The sequence below is a fragment of the Astyanax mexicanus genome, chromosome 3 (assembly GCF_023375975.1).
Source record: "Astyanax mexicanus isolate ESR-SI-001 chromosome 3, AstMex3_surface, whole genome shotgun sequence".
Taxonomy (NCBI): Eukaryota; Metazoa; Chordata; class Actinopteri; order Characiformes; family Acestrorhamphidae; genus Astyanax; species Astyanax mexicanus.
Genome location: NC_064410.1, coordinates 61,873,869 through 61,899,699, shown reverse-complemented (window position 1 = coordinate 61,899,699; position 25,831 = coordinate 61,873,869). Strand labels below are relative to the sequence as shown.

Here is a 25,831-nt window from a genome sequence, read left to right as displayed (position 1 = left end):
GATACTACCGGATCTACTTCCGGCTCTGGTTCAGTCACGTGTGTGAACAGAGCATGACCGAGGTTAAACCGCCGGGCTGGTTCCACTACTGAGTTGCGGGCTGAGCGGAGGGTCATACCGGGACATATACCGGGTCTGTGTGAGTCTAAAGCCTGAATTTAAGCGTTTAAAATTTTAATTTAATGGTTTTATTTAGTGTAATTTCGACAGAATTAGCAAACCGGCCGAACAGCGCTGCGGCCGGCTGTGTCCTCATCCGCGTCCCTGCGGTCTGTGTACACTCTGTAGGCTAGAACTACAGCAGTGGGGGTTATCACTACATTTACTTTAATGTATTAACTCATACCACTTTACTCACTGCTAACTTTACTGTTTAGCCGTCCAGCTACTCTACTGAAGCTGCTGTTGAGTTGACAAGTGTCTAGATAAGGTTAATTTGGCTGAAAAATCAAACAACCCAGGGTACGAATCTTACGTTAGCTCACTAGCTTGGTTAGCTCAATACCTAATCTAGCTAGTGTTCATATAGTGGACTGTAAGAGTTGTATTAGCCAAAACAACTCTAAAATGCATTTAGATTCCTAATAGAGACTAATATCTATGAATTTATATATCTTAAATGTACTAAATAATCAAATTTTGACATTACAAATGATTTGGAACACTCAAGCAATGATGCGCACTAGTTAGGGTGCAATGCAGCAGATTGGAACGCTCCCCTGATGATTGGAACACACCTGAAGCTTCAGAAAGAGCTTGTTGATGAGCTGATTAGTTAAAACAGGTGTGTTGAGTGAAGTGAAGGAAAAGAAGCAGGTACCAGAACTAGCCCTAGGACCAATCCCATTTGTAGTTTGTACCCTTACCCCTTATTTTCGAGTGTTACCCTTCCCCTTGGAACAGAGTTAAATCCTCCCCTTATAAATTAGGAAACCCTTCAAGCACCTGAAACAGGTATAGCTATATAGGGCTGCAGATAATGATTATTTTAGTTGTCGACAAATCTGTTTATTATTATTTTGATTAGTTAGTGATTATTTCTGACATGTCCTCCATCTTTAAAAACAATAGAAACAGCTGAACATTACATTTAGAATGCATTTAAATGTCTAGATGTTGTTTATATGTGGAAAGTAGTGATATTTACTTCAGTAACACAGGTGCTGTGAAGTATCATAGATTTGTAGTTGTTGCTGTAAATCACATTATATAGCTTTAATTCCAGCTCTATAGTATTAAATCAAGGTTCTTCTATAGAGTTCTAATTTTAAATCGATTACAATTTTTTGGTTTGTGAGTAGAAAATGCGATGTATATCAAAATATTAAAAAATAACTAATTTCACCAGATTTCTCCAGAAGCCAATGATCTAGCATTTCACAATCTTAATAATGCATCCCATGTGTCAAATACTGACGTAAAATAAATAAAAAGATAATCTGTTTACGGTAAATGTAGAATATGAGAACAGTGTGCATTTTTCTTTGCTGTTTAATTGCAGATTATATTATTATATTATATTATTATATTTTGTTACATTATTATAATTCTGTGCTGTTTACAAACTAGACAAATATTTATAGATTTATTTGTTTCTGCTTAATGTGTAAAGCTGTTTTTTAATTTATTTATACTAAATAAAACTTTAGTATTTAATTTGTTGCTGTAATATATATTTTTTATATTAAAGTGCTGTCAAGTGATTTAGAATAGTTATTAACATTAAATTGAAAAAAAGAAAACTGTTATTGGTTCTGTGATTAATTTATTTAAAAAATAACACTTTAATGTGAAAGTCCATTCAAGAAATTAAAAAAAAATACACTAAATTATTGATATTATTGATATTATTGTTTGGTCTATATTGCCCAGCTCTAGTTATGTGTGTCAGTATAGTATAACCTGATTTCTTCTTGTATATCAGAATTCCCCTCCTTGCTGGTTATTTAATAACAGCTGAGCTGCGGCTCGAACAGAATCCTGGGGTGGATTTTTATAAATTCTGGAGCTGAACTTTCCCCTCTGCTCTACAGGAACGCTTGTCCGAGTGCAGACCTCAGCTCTCGCGGTCATGAACGTCCCGTGGTTTATAAAAGCAGCGGCTAGAAGCGTCGGCGGCTCTGTGGGGTCAGCAGTATCCAGATCAGGCCTGCTGTGTTCCTCTAGAACTTCCCGGTGAGTAGCGCCCAGCAGAACCGCTCACTGTTACTCAGTGTGTGTGGAGATAATATACTTAATATAGATATTAATCTGCTTTATTATAGAGAAACCTGTGAGTTTAGTATGTAGATATAGAGCCTGGAGGATCCAGTGTCTGTCTGGAGGTTAATTAGTGGATTAGATTAGTTGTAGGCAGATGTGAAGAGTGTGTTAAATGAGTAAATTGTGTGTGTTTGGTTTATTCCTCAGGAAAATGTCATCAAGACAAGCTGACCACCTCGAACGGACGGCTAGTAATTATAGACAAGAGGTGAGTGACTTTTTTATTTTTAATTACATTTGATACACATAATTTTATTATAATTATTTCAGCATTTGCCTTTAAAATGTCTAGTTGTGTCTCTAGTAGGAATAAATGCTTGTGAGCTTTTGTTTGGGAAAAAAGTGTTCCGGTGATCTGGTATAACACTGCTTTAGTCCGGTGGAGGAGTGGACAGGGAGAAACGATAGGATTTCGGCTTTTGCTCATGAATATTCATATATGCAATCATATCGCCTCTGATTGGCTAACAGCACTGCGATACCAGGAGGCAGCGAGACATTTTAAAATAAAGAGATTTTTACACTAATAACAGTCTTTACAGTGTCATATGTTACTTGTGTACAACATATGTAATAATGCCCTGCTCTTTAAAACACCAAATTCACTGGAGATCCTATTTAAACCTATAGTTACTTACACTCAGAGGTGGGTAGTCCAGGTCCAGAAAGTAAAAATCCACCCCGGGGTTTTGTTAGCTGAGTTGCAGCAGAGCCGCACAGGCAGTTGGAACGAAACAAAAAATGGGTGGATTTTTACTTTAACTAGTGTAAACAGAACTGTTCTAAACATACTGTACACTTATCTATCTCAGTTGTACTTGGCTGGTGTTTTTCCTCCATAGATTAATTCTAACCATTTGTTTCTTAGCTCTGAATTACTGGGTAAAGTATATAAACACTGATGTGTTATTCGCACAAATAACACAGGAATGAACTGCCATGCTGTTCCTAGTGCTGTTTTTTTTAGCTCCTATCTGACGCTGTATGAGTAAATACTCGCCTAAAAAGGGCTACTATAGAGCCCTGTAGTATCTGCCACAATACAAAGCAAAGAAAACACAAAGTAAACTAGAAAAGGCAAAGTTCGTGAACAAACTTTAAGTTGGCTTGGAAAAGAACGCTAATAACGTTAAAAAGTTAAAATGGTTGCTAAGCTTTTTCCGTCTGAAGAGTGTGAAGAGTCATTGATATGCTGTTAACGTTTGGCTAAACGCTAAATGCTAAAAACGCTGAAATCTAAAAACGTTTGGTTAAACGCTGAAATCTAAAAACGTTTGGTTAAACGCTGAAATCTAAAAACGTTTGGTTAAACGCTGAAATCTAAAAACGTTTGGTTAAACGCTGAAATCTAAAAACGTTTGGTCAAACGCTGAAATCTAAAAACGTTTGGTCAAACGCTGAAATCTAAAAACGTTTGGTCAAACGCTGAAATCTAAAAACGTTTGGTCAAACGCTGAAATCTAAAAACGTTTGGTTAAACGCTGAAATCTAAAAACGTTTGGTTAAACGCTGAAATCTAAAAACGTTTGGTTAAACGCTGAAATCTAAAAACGTTTGGTTAAACGCTGAAATCTAAAAACGTTTGGTTAAACGCTGAAATCTAAAAACGTTTGATTAAACGCTGAAATCTAAAAACGTTTGGTTAAACGCTGAAATCTAAAAACGTTTGGTTAAACGCTGAAATCGTAAAACTTTTGGTTAATCTTTTGATTGCTAATGTGTTGCTAGGCAGTTGCTATCATTTCTGAAAAGGTTGCTAAGCTGTTGCTAGGCAGTTGCTAATGTTTTCCAGGTGGTTGCTAAGCTATTGCTAACTGGTTGCTAGGCAATTGCTAACATATACCAGGTAGTTGCTAAGGTGTTGCTAGGTGGTTGCTAGGGTGTTGCTAGGTTGTTGCTAAGGTGTTGCTATGGTATCTGGGGTGGTTGCTAAGATGTTGCTACGTGGTTGCTAGGGTGTTGCTATGGTATCCGGGGTGGTTGCTAAGGTGTCGCTAGGTGGTTGCTAGGGTGTTGCTATGGTATCTGGGGTGGTTGCTAAGGTGTTTCTAAGTGGTTGCTAGGTGGTTGCTAAGGTGTTGCTATGGTATCTGGGGTGGTTGCTAAGATGTTGCTAGGTGGTTGCTAAGGTGTTTCTATGGTATCTGGGGTGGTTGCTAAGGTGTTTCTAGGTGGTTGCTAAGGTGTTGCTATGGTATCCGGGGTGGTTGCTAAGATGTTGCTAGGTGGTTGCTAAGGTGTTGCCATGGTATCTGGGGTGGTTGCTAAGGTGTTTCTAGGTGGTTGCTAGGTGGTTGCTAAGGTGTTGCTATGGTATCCGGGGTGGTTGCTAAGATGTTGCTAGGTGGTTGCTAAGGTGTTGCTATGCGGTTGCTAAGGTGTTGCTATGGTATCTGGGGTGGTTGCTACGGTGTTGCTAGGTGGTTGCTAAGGTGTTGCAATGGTATCCAAGGTGGTTGCTAAGGTGGTTGCTAAGGTGTTGCTAGGTGGTTGCTAAGGTGTTGCTATGGTATCTGGGGTGGTTGCTAAGGTGTTGCTAGGTGGTTGCTAGGTGGTTGCTAAGGTGTTGCTAGGTGGTTGCTAGGCAGTTGCTATCATTTCTAAAGTGGTTGCTAAGTGGTTGCTAGGCAGTTGCTAACGTTTTCCTAATGGTTGCTAAGGTGTTGGTAAGTGGTTGCTAGGCTGTTGCTATCATTTCTAAAGTGGTTGCTAGGCAGTTGCTATCGTTTCTAATGTGGTTGCTAACGTTTTCCTAGTGGTTGTTAAGGTGTTGCTAAGTGGTTGCTAGGCAGTTGCTAACGTTTTCCAGGTGGTTGCTAAGCAGTTAATAGGTGGTTGCTAAAACCTGGCTGGGGTGCCGGGGTGTCCAAACTTTTGACTGATAGCTGCTCCATACAGCAGCTCCTCCATACACTCACAGTACTGGAGGAGCAGGGGAGAGAAGGGGTTCCGTGCGCAGAGCTGCTCGTGTGTGAGTTAGAACTCTGGGCCCCCCATTCATTTCTATGGGGCAACTTCGTACGACATTTGTACGAAATCCGTACGACGTATCGTTTCGTAAAGCATATTTTCGGAAAGAACTCACTAAGTTCTATAGACCATCCGAATTTCTGACGTTCATAGCCGTTCAAAAATCTTCTAGTTCATTGTCTATGGAAAAAAGGGCGTACGTTTACGAAGTTTTTACGAAAACCGTACGATATATCGCTCCAAAAAGCACAAGCACTATAGGTCCCACGATCCCTGAAAGTTTCGTGATTCTACGTTGAAAGCCCTAGGAGGAGATGCGTTTAACAAAAGTGGGGAAGAATAATAATAATAATAATAAGAAGAAGAAGAAGAAGATTACGAAGAACAATAAGTTGGCTTTTCCAAGCCAACTTAACTAATCGTAGAAGAGATATTTTAAAGAAATTACATATAAATAATGCAATAAAAAATATAAAATGGAATAAAGTAAACTGTTTAAGAAGTACAGTGTGATGGTAAAAACAGTACATCTGATTAATGCAGTTAAAGCAGGTTGGGATTGAATGTAGAGGGGGGGGTGAGAGATTAGATTAGGGTTTGATGGTGATTAGTGAATATTCAGTGATCTGAGTTCTCAGTGAGAAGCTGTTAATCTATAAACTCAGGGTTATAGATCAGAGGTGAGGTTCTGGCTGAGTGCATCAGAGCTGATAGTTTAGATAGTCTTAGATAGTGTGTGTGTGTGTGTGTCTGTTTGTGTGTGTGTGTGTGTGTGTGTGTGTGTGTGTGTGTGTGTGTGTGTGTGTGTGTGTGTGTGTGTGTGTGTGTGTGTGTGTGTGTGTGTGTGTGTGTGTGTGTGTGTAATAGTGGAGTGTGTGGCTCAGGTCCAGTGAGGTCAGTAACAAAGCGTATTTGGGTGAGGGGTCTCACACACACACACACCCCATGTGTTGTTGTGATGTCATCTGACTCGTGCCAGTCTTACACAACTGAACTTTCACTTCATTAAAAGGCAGTTTAACTATTAGAAACAATCCTGAATTTATGCAAATAATATATAATATAATACACAAATTAATAATTCAATAATTAAATATTTGAAACTAATATTTGTGACTTTACTCTTATCAGTTTTGACAGATATTGTCTCACAAAACTATCAACATTTTAGGCTGTGATTTATAGCAGTTGAACTGAACTGCTTGAATTTTTGCACCAGGAGTAAAGCAGCATAAAGTTATCCAAAAGCAGTGTGTAAGACTGGTGGAGGAGAACATGATGCCAAGATGCATGAAAATCAACTGTAATTAAAAACCAGGGTTATTCCACCAAATATTGATTATTTCTGAATTCTTAAAACTTTATGAATATGAATTTGTTTTCTTTGCATTATTTGAGGTCTGAAAGCTCTGTATCTTTTTTGTTATTTCAGCCATTTCTCATTTTCTGTAAATAAATGCTCTAAATGACAATAGTTTTTATATGTAATTTGGGAGAAATGTTGTTTGTAGTTTATAGAATAAAACAACAATGTTCATTTTACTCAAACATAAACCTATAAATAGCAAAATCAGATAAACTGATTCAGAAACTGAAGTAATCTCTTAATTTTTCTAAAAGGGTCTGTTTTCTGCGAGAGTGTGTGGTATCACGGACGAGTCGAGGAAGGTGAGGCGGCTGCAGCTGGAGGTTCCCCATCCCGACTTCAGCTTCAGAGCCGGACAGTGGTGAGTATGTGTTAACACGTCATTTTATAGTGCATCAATAACACAGCAGATACAAACACACAGCAAAAACACCAGTATAACATTTACACACACTGGATAGAAATAACTATAATAACACACAATTATAATATACTCATTGTTAAAACAAATAATCACACCCAGAAGGACGTGTTGGATTGTAATGCTATTCAGTTATCAGGAACAGTAAATGATTAGGTTATACGTGTGACCCTGTTCAGCGTTTAGACAGTCAGATGAGATTGCAATGCAAAATATTGCAATGGTATGTTATTAAGAAAAATAACTAAACGTAACTATCACTAAACGTAATCAGAAGTCATATGATAATTTATATGTACAGTACCAGTCAAAAGTTAACATGTCTTAAATTCAGTGTTTTTTTTTTTAAATGTTTAAACTATGAAGAAAAACATCTCTGCTGGATTTTCTCAGTCAGTTTTAAGAGGTAGAGTCTCCTGGAATTCAGGCTTTCAGTTAACAGCTGTGCTGAACTCATCAAGAGTTAAATACTTGAATTTCTTGTCTCTTAATAAAGTGTTTGAGAGCATCAGTTAAAGTAAAGTAGTGAAGAGGTAGAGTTACAGGTATACAGTGAATAGTGAATATTTGAGTAATGTTCTAATCCAGGTTATGAAAAGCGAGAAATACTCAATTTAATAAAGAAAAAAAATACTTATGAAGAAAATATGAAGGTCAGTCAATTTTTGAAAGTATCCTCAAGTGCAGTCACTGCCAATACCATTCTAAAATGTTATAATGATGAAACTGGCACTCATCAGGACCGCCCCAGGAAAGGAAGAGGGAGGGTTTCCTCTGTTGTACAGGATAAGTTCATCAGAGTTTCCAGCCGCAGAAACTACAAGTTAACAAACAGCTCCCCAGATAAGAGCATCTAAATGCTTCTTCACAGAGTATTTTGTATTTTAGTTTGTTTAACTCTGTTTTTAAGTTACTACATGATTCCTAATGTGTTCCTTCATAGTCTGATAGATAACTTCACTATTCATTTACTATGTAGGAAATAAATAATACTCTTGAATGAGAGTGTGTTCAAATTTTTGACTGGTAATGTGTAAAAGTATAATAATAGAAAGGGCTTGTGGCTTGTGTTTATATTAGATGACCAGAAGAGGGCGCTGTAATCTTAAATAATACATTATTCTGACACATAAACAGAGGAATAATATACATGATGCAGCCACTGACTTAATTATTTTAATAATAATAATTTAAGCAGGAGCTCTAATGATGAAGTAAAACAGTAGCAGACTTTAAATCAGTTAAGACATTTTAAAACATATTTTTATTTGACAGAAATGAGACATTTGGACAAATGTTTGCTACTTTAATAAATTTGTCATGGCTAAAGTCTAATGCGGAGACTTTTCATGTGAAAGGAACTGATCATAGAATAATAATACCTTATTTTTCACGTAAGTATGGTAGCAAAATGAGTCATTCTTCAAAATATAAGCCCCAGACTGGGCATTTTTTGTGGATGGCCATTTAAAGTGTTTTCTCTGTAGTTGTGTAGAAGCCTGTGGATGGGCATTTAAAGTGTTTTATCTGTAGTTGTGTGGAAGCCTGTGGATAGGCATTTAAAGTGTTTTATCTGTAGTTGTGTAGAAGCCTGTGGATGGGCATTTAAAGTGTTTTATCTGTAGTTGTGTAGAAGCCTGTGGATGGGCATTTAAAGTGTTTTATCTGTAGTTGTGTGGAAGCCTGTGGATGGGCATTTAAAGTGTTTTATCTGTAGTTGTGTGGAAGCCTGTGGATGGGCATTTAAAGTGTTTTATCTGTAGTTGTGTGGAAGCCTGTGGATAGGCATTTAAAGTGTTTTATCTGTAGTTGTGTAGAAGCCTGTGGATGGGCATTTAAAGTGTTTTCTCTGTAGTTGTGTAGAAGCCTGTGGATAGGCATTTAAAGTGTTTTATCTGTAGTTGTGTTGAAGCCTGTGGATGGGCATTTAAAGTGTTTTATCTGTAGTTGTGTGGAAGCCTGTGGATGGGCATTTAAAGTGTTTTATCTGTAGTTGTGTGGAAGCCTGTGGATAGGCATTTAAAGTGTTTTATCTGTAGTTGTGTAGAAGCCTGTGGATGGGCATTTAAAGTGTTTTATCTGTAGTTGTGTAGAAGCCTGTGGATGGGCATTTAAAGTGTTTTATCTGTAGTTGTGTGGAAGCCTGTGGATGGGCATTTAAAGTGTTTTATCTGTAGTTGTGTGGAAGCCTGTGGATGGGCATTTAAAGTGTTTTATCTGTAGTTGTGTGGAAGCCTGTGGATAGGCATTTAAAGTGTTTTATCTGTAGTTGTGTAGAAGCCTGTGGATGGGCATTTAAAGTGTTTTCTCTGTAGTTGTGTAGAAGCCTGTGGATAGGCATTTAAAGTGTTTTATCTGTAGTTGTGTTGAAGCCTGTGGATGGGCATTTAAAGTGTTTTATCTGTAGTTGTGTTGAAGCCTGTGGATGGGCATTTAAAGTGTTTTATCTGTAGTTGTGTGGAAGCCTGTGGATGGGCATTTAAAGTGTTTTATCTGTAGTTGTGTGGAAGCCTGTGGATAGGCATTTAAAGTGTTTTATCTGTAGTTGTGTAGAAGCCTGTGGATGGGCATTTAAAGTGTTTTATCTGTAGTTGTGTAGAAGCCTGTGGATGGGCATTTAAAGTGTTTTCTCTGTAGTTGTGTGGAAGCCTGTGGATGGGCATTTAAAGTGTTTTATCTGTAGTTGTGTAGAAGCCTGTGGATGGGCATTTAAAGTGTTTTATCTGTAGTTGTGTGGAAGCCTGTGGATGGGCATTTAAAGTGTTTTATCTGTAGTTGTGTGGAAGCCTGTGGATAGGCATTTAAAGTGTTTTATCTGTAGTTGTGTGGAAGCCTGTGGATGGGCATTTAAAGTGTTTTATCTGTAGTTGTGTGGAAGCCTGTGGATGGGCATTTAAAGTGTTTTATCTGTAGTTGTGTGGAAGCCTGTGGATAGGCATTTAAAGTGTTTTATCTGTAGCTGTGTTGAAGCCTGTGGATAGGCATTTAAAGTGTTTTATCTGTAGTTGTGTAGAAGCCTGTGGATGGGCATTTAAAGTGTTTTATCTGTAGTTGTGTGGAAGCCTGTGGATGGGCATTTAAAGTGTTTTATCTGTAGTTGTCTGGAAGCCTGTGGATGGGCATTTAAAGTGTTTTATCTGTAGTTGTGTGGAAGCCTGTGGATGGGCATTTAAAGTGTTTTATCTGTAGTTGTGTGGAAGCCTGTGGATGGGCATTTAAAGTGTTTTTTATTATTTATTTTGTTATGTTGCACATTGCTGTTTTAATAGTGCACACTGCTGCTACCAAAAAAAGCCACTAGATGGCATTACATTTATATCTTAATTAAATTATTTAAATTTGACCATTAGTGCCTAATGTGGTGTATTACAGATCACTTGTATCACTTTGCATCACTTATATCAAGCCCACCTTTTGAAATAAGATAAGCGATTGTAAATTTGATGAATCAAACCAATGACTGACCATAGACTAATCTAAAACTGGCATAGGCCTCTCTGCTGTAAAAAAATAAAATTGAGAATTTAATTGAATCGTGACTCTAAAATCGGAAATAAAATCGAATCGAGGATTTGGAGAATCGTGACACCCCTAGTACTTGTACATTTAGCATGGTATTGGGCTTCCATGCATCCATATATATATATATATATATATATGTGTGTGTATGTGTATATATATGTATATCTGTATCCGAGTCATAATCTTAAAGTAGCCAGAAAATCTGACTGTGGGCTGAAGAGCACAGATACTTTTCAAAGTTTGATGTTTTTTTTATTTTTATATATTATATAGAACAGTTATATAGAATAAAATATATAAAATGGTAAAGAATGATTCACTTCAGAATAATTAGTTTTGTATATTAAATGATTAATTTTATCGCTGCAGTGCAGAACTGAATGGGATTGTCTGTTTAAAAAGGGAACGAGAGACAATTACTTGTGCATAAAACGACTGATTAATTTTAGTGTGTGTTGTGTGTTGTGTGTTGTGTGTTGTGTGTGTTGTGTGTTGTGTGTGAGAGGTGAAAAAGTCATGGTATAATTTATGTAAATGAAAGCGGAGAAACTCCTCCGGACCATATGACTGTTGTTGTTCTGCTGCTGATAAATAATTCAGAAGAGAGAGACAGAGAGAGACAGAGAGAGACAGAGAGAGAGAGAGAGAGAGAGAGAGAGAGAGAGGAGCACATGCGTTGTAGTTACTGGTTTTCTGCGTAAACTCTGATTTTCTCCGAGCAACTGATGGACATGTTACAGTTTTAGGATCACGTTTTCTCTAATTTCTCTCGATCAGATCTGGTGTAGATCGGATCTGCTGGGATTGGTCAGATGTTGGATGGTGTTCCAGTAAAGACGGATCTGTTTTATATGGCTGAAGCTGCTATTCGTTCCTAAATACACCAATAATTCAGTTAAACACCTCTTTACCAGAGTTTATACTTCATCAGGATAAATCTGTTCCACTCCAACTGAAAAGCTCTGCTTATTACGTGATATTTGAACCAGCAAATCATAATAAAACCAGAGTGAAACTAAAGTGGAACAACTCACAGTTCAGTGCAGGATCACACATGGCTCTACAGCAGGGGTCTCCAAACTTTTTTTTGTTGGGGGCCAGAAGGAGAAATATATTTGAAGTCACGGGCCACAGACTCTGTAATAAAACTAATGAAATAATGAAATATACCACTTTAAATAATACAATTTCCTGATTATTTCATTTACACACCATTTTACTCCACTTACTATCTTTATCTTTCTTTAACAGTGTTGTGTAAACTAAGATTTTTCAAATTAATATTTCATTTCATCATATATCTTAATATTAAACTACTTAATTACGGCAACTTTTAGACTCTTTGGCCCGTTTTTCTGCTCTAGAAATGCGCACTCTCTCCGCTTTTAGACTCTTTGCACCGTTTTTCTGTGCTAGAAATGCGCACCCTCTCCACTTTTAGACTCTTTGGCCTGTTTTTCTGCGCTAGAAACACGCACTCTCTCCACTTTTAGACTCTTTGGCCCGTTTTTCTGTGCTAGAAATGGAAACTCTCTCCGCTTTTAGACTCTTTGTCCCGTTTTTCTGTGCTAGAAATGCGCACTCTCTCCGCTTTTAGACTCTTTGGCCCGTTTTTCTGTGCTAGAAATGGAAACTCTCTCCGCTTTTAGACTCTTTGGCCCGTTTTTCTGCACTAGAAATGCGCACCCTCTCCGCTTTTAGACTCTTTGGCCCGTTTTTCTGCGCTAGAAATGCACACTCTCTCCACTTTTAGACTCTTTGGCCCGTTTTTCTGTGCTAGAAATGCGCACCCTCTCCGCTTTTAGACTCTTTGGCCCGTTTTTCTGTGCTAGAAATGCGCACTCTCTCCACTTTTAGACTCTTTGGCCCGTTTTTCTGTGCTAGAAATGCGCACCCTCTCCGCTTTTAGACTCTTTGGCCCGTTTCTGACACCTAGCGTTTAAACTTTGAATCTCACATTATAAAAACCGCGGGCTGTAGTATGGACACCCCGGCTCTACAGGGTTCATATGGTCATGAAAAACCTGGAAAAGTCATGTGTGGCGGCTCGTCTGCTGCCTTTGTATGTTTGTTAAACCTTTTTGGAGAGGCAGGCTGCCTCTTTCTCTCCTCTGGTCTTTATTCTGCACATTATACACACAAAATAATCCCAGATGATTATTAAGCATCTGCAACTGCATATAGATGTCTGCTGCATACATATATATTTGATTTAAAAAATAATATCTTTAGTAATAATAAAATGTGTCAGATCCTGAGAGCTCAGTCGTGTAGAACTGATGTATTTGTTAGCTTAAAATAGCTTTTCTCCATCAGTAAATGGCTCTACAAACATCTGTTTCCTTTTATTGATGGAGAAAAGCTATTTTAAGCTAACAAATACATCAGTTCTACACAACTGAGCTCTCAGGATCTGACACATTTTATTATTATTAAAGATATTATTTTTTTTTATCGAATTCATTTTAGGCCTACTGTAATCAATTAGGATTATAGTTGATTTTATATATTTAGGTTTTATTGTCCATGTCTACACTGATGTTTTAAAAATCAGATGGTCCTAAAAAAATATTCCTTGAAGTAATGGAACAGTCATGAAAAACTGTATGAACCCTGCTCTAAAATATTAAAGGAGAACTCCGGTGTGAAATTGACTTTGGGTGTAGTAAAACATGGTAAAGAGTACTGATCTGTTCTGAGATACAGCATTTTTTTGCTGTATATCTAAACATGCTTTAGAATGGATGATATGGGGCATATTTTGCCCCTGCAGGTAAATACACGCTTTTTACATTGTTCTCTTTAGGCTCAAAGTAGCTCAACACTTCATTGCTAGAATCCGGAGAGCCCTGACATTTAAAACGAGGCATTAATAACTTAAAAAGTGCACAAGAAGCTTCTTAAGCACAGTTTACAACCCGTAGCGTTTGCTACATCTCCGGCTGCTGCAATCTTAAAGCACAGCACACATCCTGCACATGCTTTCGGGTTCGCGCAACGGGTTATCTGATAACGGTGTAAAAAGTGATTTATCTTCAGGGGAAAAATATGCCTTATTAGAACCCATTCTAGAGTTTTATCAGAGTTCTCCTTTAAACTTTCACAAAACACTGTATTACCAATACACACCAGCATTTAGTCCGTGCTGAGGAAAGTCCACACATGTTAGCTGTGCTGAAGCTTAGTAATGATGATTTAAGAGTCTTAAAACCAGCAAGCTCCTGTTAAACAGTTCAGTAGGAAATATTAATGATTACATTGATATTCAGAGACTGAAACGACATCACAGACAATCTGAGCTAAAGGCTAAAGCTGCTGTTTCCATGTGGGTCAGCCAGACGTCTTCCTGTAGCAGTTTTTTTTTCTCCAGTTTCTAAGAGTCTTTATTTGAAGGTGTAGGAAACAGTTCTCACCGCTCTCTGGCTCCATCTGTAATTTCTAATCTAAAGAAAAGAACTTCTACTTTTAATAGTTACAGAGTTCTCTGTGTTTTATCTGTCTTTTTCTAGTTATTATGATGATGAAAGTGTGTAAATAAAGCTGCAGTAGAGAGAAACAGCAGTAACACCATCTGTTCCACCACTACTTTACCACAGACTAAGAGTTTTGGAAATTTTTTAAAATCAATTTTCAATAAAGCTCAGTATATTTCCATTACTACTTACCAGCTATAAGCATGTGTTGCAATAGACATCATGCATTTTCTTTATTTTTAAATGTTTTGTTGTGTGTATATAACGCTATTTGAGAGCTGTTGGCTATCAAAATAGACCATGAACCAATAGCCAATGAACAAGTTTATAAATCAAATAAACAGTAACTTGGCCCCGCCCACTACACTGGAAAAACAGTACTACTAAAGCCATTTAGGCAAAGTAACAGCTAATTTTTTACTAATTTAGTGTACTAATGTACTATTTTTAGGGATGGTTTACCCAATAAAAGGGTTAATATGAAATATTACACACAGGCTTTAAATGCATTAGAAATAAAAATCTATTAAATAGCTTAGTTAATTGTATTTGTATTTTTTTTTTTAGTTCTTTTCTATGTATTATAGACAGAAAACAGCAAATTCAGGTCTAAAAGGGTTAACCAATGAATTCTTTGCTAAAACTTACTGCGTTTTTTCAGTTTTAAGTGAATTAGTTTCTTCTATCTCACACATAGAAGCACAAAGGGCCATATTGAGCCCATGTTGATGTAATGATTGTTACAGGCCTACTGGTTATAATGATAATTTTTTATACACATTATTTTAGTTATTTTAATTTAATGTGTGTGTGTTTTATGTGTTTAGGGTGGACTTCTATATCCCCGGTATGGAGAAGGTGGGCGGGTTCTCGGTTTGCTCCAGCCCGGGTCTTCTGCAGAGAACCGGAGTCATAGAACTCGCAGTCAAATACACAGAACACCCACCAGCACACTGGATACACACCAAGGTAAGAGTGTGTGTGTGTTTCTGTATCTGTAATCCACACAAAGCAAGGCTCATATATAAAATCTAGTACATTTTTGCATTTTATTACAGGTGCATCTCAAAAAATTAGAATATCATTGAAAAGTTACTTTTTCAGTAATTCGGTTGAAAAGGTGAAACTTGTATATTATATAGATATATTAAACACAGAGTGTTCTATTTTAAGTGTTTATTTCTTTTATTGTTGATTATTTTGGCTTACAGCCAATTAAACCCAAAAATCTGTGTCTCAGAAAATTAGAATATTATATAAGATCAATTGGTACTTTTGGCAGTGTGAGCAGTGTACAAAGTCCTGCTGGAAAATGAAATCTGCATCTCTATAAAAGTTGTCAGTAGCAGAGGGAAGCATGAAGTGCTGTAAGATTTTGTGGGAAAACAAAACTGCACTGACTTTAGACTTGATAATAAAACACAGTGGATCAACACCAGCAGATGACATGTCTTATTTTCTGAGACTCTGATTTTTGGGTTTTCATTGGCTGTAATTCATAATCATCAACGTTAAAAGAAATAAACACATAAAATAGATCACTCTGTGTTTAATACATCTATATAATATATGAGTTTTACATTTTAAACCGAATTACTGAAATAAAGTCACTTTTCAAAGATATTAAATTTTTTTGAGATGGCCCTGTACAGGGTGTTCTTGCACCATTTTTTCTTGCACCAAGTCAAATTTAATGCTTTTTAAGACCTTTTTAGACCGCAATAAAAATATAATTTAAAAATTTTAGTCATAATGCCTTTGGTAGAAAATAATTTGTTGTATTGGAAATCAAAAGTTAAGGTATTTAACTCACCAATAACGTTACTATGATAGCGAGCTCTCCGCTAACCTTAAGTGTCTCCTCAGTAACACAGTTAGCTATCTTGCGGCTAACGTTGTATGTTAGCTAACTAGCTCACCACTAAAGTTAGCATGTGCTTTCTCACCAGCATTAAACTCACCGTCTGAAAATAAAATACCTACTGCAAATTTACAGTAAATTTAAGACTATTTAAGACATTTAAGGGTCTTAAAAGGTATTTAAGAGTTTTAATTTAAGACATTAAGACTTTTTAAGGACCCGCAGGAATCCTGTTATCATATAGAATCACTGATTCCTCAGAATTTGGATAAAATATGTCCCACACAAAAAAAAAATATTCTGTTGAAAATTAATAACATTTTCAAGAATAAAAGGAATCAAGGTTATAATCAGGGGTGCTTTGCAAATATGCAGAAATTATTGTTTGCTGGCCTATTGCCTATAAAATCAGTTGTCCTCAGATAGGAGACAATCATTTTAACTGGTGAAAAAAAGTAAAACTAAATACATATTAGACCCAATAAATGCATAAATAATTATATATATTTTTTTCTATGTAAGTGTTGACATAAACAAAGTAATAAACAAAAGTACAACTATTTTTTTATTAAAGAAAAAAATATAATAAAATGAGGAGGTTGCACTAGTACATTGCTGAACAGCTGAGATCTTGTTCTGTAGTTAATCTAACATATTATTTTCTAAATTAAAACCCAAAATTAGTGTCAAATATATATGAGAGGTGAGTGTAGAGCTTTTAATTAACGCTTTTAATTATGATATTTTTCAAAAAAATAAAAAGCATTTACACTGGACGAGCCAATTTACTATTCCACGTTTAGAGTTTAGATTAAGCCCAAAAATCCAGCCCCATTATGAGTTAAATTTAAACCTGATATGATTTTAGTAAGTAAATGTTAAAACTGAGCTGTCTGAGTGAAATCTGTTCAGAATCATGGTAAGGAACAGTGCAGCATTGAAGAAGCACAGGCCAATTTTTTTTGGGAGAAATATAATCACACATTATAAATATCAGTACAGAATCTTTTTACACAAAACATCAATAATAACAGCAAACTTTGATAAAAAAAAATAATAAGCAAAATTAAATTCTCTCATCCACTAATATAAATAAAAAGAGAAGGATGTGAGCCTTATGTGCTTTTTAGTCCAAAGTATAGCTATAACCACATAAAAATAGACACTTTGAATTTAAACCTAAACCCCCCCAAAAAATTGGCAACATTGACACACAAAGAGTGTCGGGTAAATAAATAAAGATGGCACTCACACCAGTGGATGATCAGATAGGCCTGTTTAAGAAAACGTTTAATTAAGAACCAACGATGCAAACAGTGATCCACAGGCCTAGACATCAGCAAAAGAGCCTGTGTGTAGTGTATTAGTGGCTACACAAACAAAAGGCAAAGGAAAGCGGTGGGAAATCTTGGCCCAAGATTTAATTTTATGTACTTGAGGAAATATCTATATTAAATTTTTCTCTCTCTCTCTCTCTCAGTGCACGGTGGACTCTGGTGTAGAGCTGAGGGTGGGCGGGGACTTCTTCTTCGACCCGAGACCCTCTGACCCCACAGTGGATCTGCTGCTGGTAGCGGGTGGGGTGGGAATTAACCCCCTGTACTCCATCCTCCTGCACACGGCCGACCTGCTCCGACAGCCCAGCGGGTACCGCCCTGGCCACGCCCACCTCTGCTACAGCGCCAAGAACACAGAGGAGCTGCTGTTTAAAGTGAGAAACAAATACAGACACACACACCCTACACTGCTCTAGATAAAGCGCTGAGAATCTCAGGATACTTCTTGTGCTTGATGACGTTTGCGTGGCTTCGGCGAACACTAGGTGTGGGAGTTCAGGGCGTTTTACGATACAATATTATCCCGATATGTTGCACACGATAAAAATATCAGGCCAGACTTATTATTTTTTGACTGGGTTCTGTTTCTCCCACTCTCTTTTCTATGTCTCCCTTCTCCATCTGCCTCCCCCCCCCCAACACTCACTCTCTCTTCTCTTTTCTAGCTGTAATTTCTCTTTCCCTCTGTTTCTCCTGCTCCTACAGTTTCTCCATCTTTGTATTTCTCCCACTCTCTTGTCTGTTTCTACCTTTATTTCTTTCTTTTCCTCTGCTTCTCCCACTCTTTTTTTTTGTCTGATTCTCTGTTTTTCCCTTTCACACACACACATCTGATAGTGTCTTGTCCCTCCAGCTCTTCCTCTTTTTCTTTCTCCCCCTGTATAGAAATTTTTTTTAAAATTGAATCAAATCGTAAAGTGCGTAAAGATTTCCACCCCAATATTAACAGTTTTCTGTCTTTTCAATCCATATTTCCTAAATCATGAATTAGAATTAAGGTTTCTGGTTGGTCCTGCTGCTCAATATCCTTTAAACCATTGCTCATTTTAAATAGCCATAAAAAACTCATGTTTGTATTTCCTGAATAACCTAAGAAAAGATTGAGATTATTGTAAGGAGGTGTTATGTACACGTTGTACACTTTAATTTTTCACAGAGCAGTTTTACAGAAATCCATTCATCAATAATTTAAGTTACTGATTAAAATACTAATACGTTCATTTCTCTTTTCAGAACAGCATCATTGGCGTTCTCCATGAATTCCCAGATAAAATCTCCTGTAATTTCCACGTGACTCAGCAGGGCTGTGAAGTGGAGCCGTACCTACAGCCGCACACAACCAGTGAGTCTCCTATAACCAGCATAATTATACAGTTACGACTTTAATCTCACCCTAATACAGATTAAACAGCATTAAAGAAGAGATCCAGTGTAAAATGGACCTGGGTTGTAGTGAAACATAAGGAATACAAACTTCTGTTGAATAGTCCACCTTTATTCTCCCCCAGAAATACAGCGCTTTTAACTGTAAAATAGGGATTCCTTTGCAAGGGTAACTCTATGCCCCATCACTAGCACTGGTGCATTAGGAGCTTCAGCTAAAGGTGCTGTATTTATGAATGCTGGGGGAGAACAAAGGTGAGGGGGGGGAGGGGGGGCTCTTTGACAAATTTTTGTACTTGTTAAAGTCCATTTCTTACCAGATCTCTCCTCTAAACTACTTTATGCCTTGCTGTTTAAAGTAAAAAGCAGTTACAAAACTATTAAAGGAAATTTTAATAAACTTTAAGTTGGCATGGAAACACTTACAAATGCATAAACAGCTAGAAAACTAAATCTAAAAAGAGAGAGATATGTAGATAGAGGTGTAGAGAAAAAGAAGAGAGAACTAGAGAAATAGAATGAGTAAGTGATGAAGAGAAAGAAGAGTAAAGAGAGAGATGAGTCAAAAAAAATTAGAAAGTGACAAGTAGAGAGAAAAAGAGAAATGTAGAGATAACTAGAAAGAGTGAGGCAAGGAGAGAGAAAAGTAGAAAAAGGTACACGAGTAAAGAAATAGAAAGTGACAAGTAGAGCAAATGAGAGGTAGAGAAAGAAGAGAGAACTAGAGAGAGTGAGACAAGGACAGAAAGAGGTAGATAAATAGAATGAGAAAGGGAACTAGAAAGAGTGAGACTTGGAGAGAGATAGAGAACTAGAATGAGAGTGATGAGCAGAGAGAACTAGAAAAAGAAATGGAATAAGAAAGTGACAAGTAGAGAGATAAAAGGAGAGAGAGATATAGAACGAGAGTGATGAGAAATGAAAAAGGAGAGAACTAGACAGACACATGTAAAGAGAGAAAGAAAGAACTGGAAAGAGAGACAAGTAGAGAAAGAGTGAGAAAGTGACAAGTAGAAAGAAATGAAAAAAGTATAAGAAATGAAAAGTATAGAGAGAAATAGAAAGAGACAAGTAAAGAAATAGAATGAAACAAGTAGAGAGAAAAAACATTTGGCACATATAACAAACTGTCTATAAGCTCCTCTATACACAGAAGAGGTGCAGAATTTCACAAAAAAAAAAAACGTCTGTTCAGTGCATCCTTAGATAGATAGCTACTTTATTTATCCCGAAGGAAATTTTACACTTATTAAAGGATATACAGCATTAAAACTTTAATACAGCTTAATGAATTTCATCTTCACTTGCAGGTGGAAGGATATCAGAAGAGGAGCTGAGGCGTTATGTAGACCCTGTGCGGACGCTGTGTTACCTGTGTGGTCCTCCGCCTATGATAGAAAGCGTTAGCACAGTCCTGCAGCGTCTCGGCCTCCCGCAGAACAGGATCCTGTTTGAGAAGTGGTGGTAGCACCGGACTCAGAGGGGTTCAGCGGCCCTGAAAGAACCTCAGCGGTCAGGAAAAGGACTAACGGACCAGTTATTTTATTCTGTACGCACAATTACATATGACTAGTAGTGTTTTTTTTTTTTTATATATATTTACCTTACCTAGGCCTGTCACGATAACCACGTTTCTGGTTGACAAACTGCAATAAATGAAATTGCTAACGCAATTAACTGCCCTTAAATGTCACAATGATAGTAAGACATCTGAAACATCCACCAACCAAATTTACCTTGTACCTTGGCAACACCTCGTACACCATAGCAACTGCCTAGCAACCACTAAGCAACTTCATGGCAGCTGTCTAAAATACATAGCAATACATAGCAATCAGTTTGTTCTCTCCATGTCTTTAAAAATCTGTAAACACACCAGATAAGGGACAAGACAACAACATTACTCACTGTACATCAGCTCATTATACATTTAAATATATTCTCAGCGTTTAAATCCCACGGTTAGAGCTCTATGCTGTCTGGAGCTACCAGAGAAAACCAGAGAACGAGTTTACTACGAGCTGAGGGTTATAGAGGCAAGGAGTCACAATACCACTTCGATACAAAGGCAATGTAAAGAAGAAAAATTGTTAATTTTTTTTTAATTCAGTTCATCATTCCTTGTCAATATAATTACTTCAAACAAATTCACAATAAAAGAATGTTTCCTATGATATACTAATATTAAAAGAAAAAACATGCAGTGACTCGGGAGCCTCACCCATAGGAAGAACAAATGGAGGCAACACAAAAATAATCGTGACCAATCAACTAATAAAAAAAAGAATCGTCAGATCAGTCAACTACTAACTATTAGTCACAGCCCTACTTATCAACACCATAGAAACCACATAGGACTGGGGTCTCACTATCCAGGCACAATGCCCAATGGGTAAAAACTTTTTGGAAGACTTTTGGAAGTCCTTACAGTACGTGTCCACTAGCACTTTAGTTTTGACGCAAACTATTCATCTGAATGGTGAGAGCATAATGTAATACATTTTAGTAGAATGTACATATATTAAAGAAGTTTAGTTGGACTGGAGTTTGTCTGGAGTTCTCTTGAGTCTCTATGTGATGGATCACAGTATAAACCAATAGGAAGTCGGAATGGTATGTTTATACTTTTCTACATCCAATCACAATCAGATTTACTCTATTTCAGATTTATCTGGATAGAAGTTTTAATGAACGATCAGAAGAACGAATGAAAATGAGCTGAAATGAAATAGGAGTAAATAGAAGCTATTTTTAAAATTTAAGGAGTAGAAAGTTCAGATAAGTGTGTGAATTGTTTGCAAGTTTATGCAAATAAATATGATTCATATTTATAAGCCAAACTGAGCTAGCTACATGATTAGCTGTGTAATGGTACTTGAGATTTAGTCCCAAAAAAAAAAAAATGTCGTGAACAGTAAGCTAACACCAAATAAGGACTATTAACAAAAAATCTAAATTAAGATTAAGTGATTAAAAATGTGTAAATAATAGAATTAATTTACGGGACACAGTTAAGCTTAATTGTTAAACACGTCATGTGTTCCAAATGTGCATGTGGCCCTGTACTGTGAGACCCCTGACCTAGAATAACATAGCAACCACCTAGCAACTGCATAGCAACACCCTAGCTACCACTAAGTCACATCATGGCAACTGTCTGAAACAACACTTACCACACTTTAGCGTCCATCTATTGTCCACTTAGCAACTGCACAGCAACCACCTGGAATACCACAGCGACTACTAAGCAATACCATCGCAACCACCTGAAACGATATTGTCATTTTGCAACAACAATGATTCAACACGTTACTTTTATAGTGCATTTAATTATCAACAATATTCAGACAATTGGAATCAAACTATAAAAATTAGTAACACATTACATTAAAGCAATATCGAGGTCAGCAGGATTGACTTGGGTTATGTTGTTCATATATTGTACAATACATTGATAATGTAATTATCGTGACAGGCCTAAATTACCTGTGCAATACACTTGTACCATCTTGTGCATCCGTTGTTCTGTTTTGACACGCGGCAGCTTATGTATTTATGTATATGTATATATATATACCGTATTTTTCGGACTATAAGGCGCACCGTATTATAAGACGCACTATCAAAGAACGCCTATTTTCTGCTATTTTTCCATACATAGGGCGCATCACATTATAAGGCGCGTTAAGTGACACTAGAAAGGGTGCCTATATCAAAGTGAACAGCACGCTAGCTAGTCACCTAAACTAGTAAAGTTAACCCAAACTTAAACGACAGCGTTACACTGAGTAATCCTGCGTGTTCTGGTAAGATAGTGAGATATTAGCTAGCGATTCGTCCCCCGTAGCTTGTTTTAACACGGTAAACAAGCAGATTACAGGCTGATAAAACTCACCTCTGAGAGAGTTAGCGCTTAGCATCTAGCTAATGCTAGCCAGGCAAAGCAGCACAGACTTACAGGCCGATAACTCACCTCTGAACGGTGAACGCTTAGCGATTAGCATCTAACTCTAATAATACTGCTCCAGCAGTATTAAAAGTGCTAAATTTAGAAAATACTGATCTCTGAACAGTGAAAAAGCTAGCTAGCTAAGCGGTTAGCATCTAGCTAATGCTATTGCTGCTCCAGCCTCGGAGCTGCACGGCTCTGCACGGAGTGTGTGTTTACTGCTCCTTACACCTGACGGGTAAAATTTAGATAATACTGATCTCTGAACAGTGAATAAGCTAGCTAGCTTAGCGGTTAGCATCTAGCTAATGCTATTTGCTGCTCCAGCCTCGGAGCTGCACGGCTCTGGACTCTGTATAGCACTGAAACTCTGTATAACGCTGCACGGAGTGTGTGTTTACTGCTCCTTACAACCTGACGAGTAAAATTTAGATAATACTGATCTCAGTGAATAAGCTAGCTAGCTTAGCGGTTAGCATCTAGCTAATGCTATTGCTGCTCAGCCTCGGAGCTGCACGGCTCTGGACTCTGTATAGCACTGAAACTCTCTATAACGCTGCACGGAGTGTGTGTTTACTGCTCCTTACAACCTGACGAGTAAAATCCATACAAAAGGCGCACCGTATTATAAGACGCACTGTCAATTTTTGTGAAAATTAAAAGTTTTTAAGTGCGCCTTATAGTCCGAAAAATACGGTACATACATACATACATACACACACACACACACACACAATATACAATATCTGTGATATCGGATATCTAGTACCTTAAATTAAATGTGTAACATTGCATTAAAATGTGCCTCTGTTTGTAAAATAATAAATTAAGATTTCTCATTTTCAAGACTGGAGGTTTTTTTTTATTGTTGCTAAATTAAATAAAATACAGTTCTACAGTCACACTTGCATTTTTACACTAGTAATATTTCCTCAGATATAATTTAAAAACAATTAATACTTTCCAGTACTTTTATTAAGTCTCATTAAATGCATTTTTTCACTATATTTTTGTTTGTCCTTCATTAATATTCATTATAATATATAAACTGGTTTTAAAGGAACCCATTAACGACAGACAGCTGAACAATTGCACTGACATGCCAAAAGACAGTAGTTTTGTGACCCACGAGTTCTGCCAAGTTTTCAATCAAAATTTTAAGAATCAAAAGGAAAATTGTATGTTGCAAATACATAAAAAAAAGTTTAAAAAAGCAAAATACAAATATATATTTTTAAATATACTTTACTTTATTATTTGCAGTTATTTAAAAATTATTTCAATTTCATTAAGTCAGTTTGCCATAGCTAATTCATTAGCCTACTTTAAGCAGTAATATCTAGCACATGTCGCCAACATTAACTTTTTATTAAGAGTGAAACACTACCTAGAGCAAAAATATAGCAAACAAAATTAAATTTGTATGAAATTTAATTGGAATAGTATCTGCTGCTGCGCACTGGAACCCGCTTAAAGCTTGCTGGGTGTGGAAAGTCTCAGACAAAGGTTCAGAGTACCCATCAGTCCAAAATCAGGTGACCAGTGAAGATTTAAGGGAACGCCTTCTTTTAAGACCAGTGTTGGGCACGTTACTTTAAAAAAAGTAATTATAGTTACTTACCCAAAAAAGTCCACTCCAGTTAAACTCCACTATAAGAGTAACTAGTTACCAGTTAAAGTAACTATTGCGTTACTTTTGTTACTCGCCCCCCCCTAAAAAAAAAATGAACAAAAGAAAATAAATTATGTAATTACTATTATCATTGGAAAAATAACAAATGAAAATAAACCCAAAATGTTGACAAAAATACAATCTAACGAAATAAAAAAAATAGAAACGAAAAACTTCACACGACCAAAGAAAATTACTAAGACTTGTAATACTGAAAAAAAAAAAAAAAAAAAACACGGAAAAAACAAATACGGGTCTGGGGATGAAATTAAACAAACCAAACCACACTCAAAGAAAAAATTTATATATAAACAAAACAAAAGAATGGACAAAAACAACAATCTAATGACTGTTAAAATGGTATTATTATAACAGTTTAACAGCTGGATCAAACATTTTCACCAAGGAGGAAAAGAGAACACAGCAGAAACCGGAGAAGCTAAAGAGAGCTTAACGTCCTTAAAACAGAACTTGACCGGTTCACGTCTGAAAAAAATACAACAATTCTCTCATTTACCTCTACAAATTCTACAAATATCTAATAATTAAAAAAAACAAAAGAGAGTAATATTCCTACCTGGAGTAAAGCCGTGGATCAGTGAAATGGCGATGACAGGAAGAGATAAAACAACAGAGATGGGCAGCAGAAACCGAATGAAGGTCTCAGACCCCGGCACAACACTACCACGCCAATCACTGAATTTATTAGAGCAGGCCTCACTTCACCACGCCAAACCACACGTTAACCCACAGGCCCAGCAGCCAGAAGGTCAAGTTCACCGGAAAGAGGAGGGGTTAACCAGAGCAAAAGACTTCCTAAACCCTGCCACTACCCCCTTTTTATAGAGTTAGAGCGACCATCTCACCATCAGTCCATCATTCCTTCCCTTGAGAATCACAAGCACACTTGAGCTTTTGTCTGTTTGCGAGACATTCCAGAAACAAAAGTCTTTAGCAGCAAAATCCACAGAAAATCCAGAGAAACATAAAAATGAAAGCAAAGACTGGCAAAATCTGAACTGAAATAATTTTCAAATAACTACAAAGAATAATAAAGTAATGTATATTTAAAAATATATATTTTCTATATTATTTTCTCTCTTGTATTTGCAACATACACATTTTCCTATTAATTCTTAAATTTTATTTAATTTTTTGCCATCTCCCACAAAAGCCAACAAATTCTGCATTCAATACTTACGTTTACATTTAAGGCATTTATAGGGCCCTATAATTTCCGCACTGCGGAGAACGCATAATATACTTGTCCCCACCATCATGAGCACACTGACTAGTATTCAACCCTACTCACCTCACATTGACTAGTTACTTTTGCCATGTCAGTGTCCCATTTCCCATTCTTTAATATTCTTTATTTTACACATTATAACAAATCACTTTGTGTAGACTGATCAGCTGCCTAGATGTAAAGATTGGTGTCAGAGGTGGTTCCATTATTTTATTCAGATTTTATAATTGTGTTTTTTTTATTATAACAATTTAAAAGAATTGCAATATATTGTGTTGTTTACAGTATTGCAATATACTGAATCATAACCCTTGTATTGTGATCCGTATCGTATCGCTAAGTTTTTGACAGTACACAACCATAATC

General features: G+C 36.7%; 1 protein-coding gene across 2 annotated transcripts; it reads left to right on the top strand.

Moving 5' to 3' along the window:
* The first annotated feature begins 6 nt into the window (after window positions 1-6).
* On the top strand, window positions 7-23,385 carry oxnad1 (oxidoreductase NAD-binding domain containing 1). Of its 2 annotated transcripts, none has more exons than XM_022665317.2 (8): window positions 7-133; window positions 2,034-2,175; window positions 2,410-2,470; window positions 6,853-6,959; window positions 14,842-14,983; window positions 17,356-17,586; window positions 18,446-18,554; window positions 19,906-23,385. In XM_022665317.2, the coding sequence occupies exons 2-8, from the start codon at window positions 2,072-2,074 to the stop codon at window positions 20,061-20,063; spliced, it is 912 nt and encodes a 303-aa protein (XP_022521038.1). In that variant the 5' UTR covers window positions 7-133; window positions 2,034-2,071; the 3' UTR covers window positions 20,064-23,385. The 2 variants fall into 2 exon arrangements, with proteins under 2 accessions (XP_022521038.1, XP_022521037.1); XM_022665316.2 differs by having other exon boundaries at window positions 20-139.
* Window positions 23,386-25,831: the final 2,446 nt, after the last annotated feature.

Excerpts from the sequence above, each read along its gene's own strand:
- oxnad1 (XM_022665317.2), top strand. The coding sequence starts at position 2,072 with ATGAACGTCCCGTGGTTTATAAAAGCAGCGGCTAGAAGCGTCGGCGGC. Across the intron at positions 6,960-14,841 it reads AGCTTCAGAGCCGGACAGTG|GGTGGACTTCTATATCCCCG; the intron begins GTGAGTATGTGT and ends TTATGTGTTTAG. Across the intron at positions 14,984-17,355 it reads CACACTGGATACACACCAAG|TGCACGGTGGACTCTGGTGT; the intron begins GTAAGAGTGTGT and ends TCTCTCTCTCAG.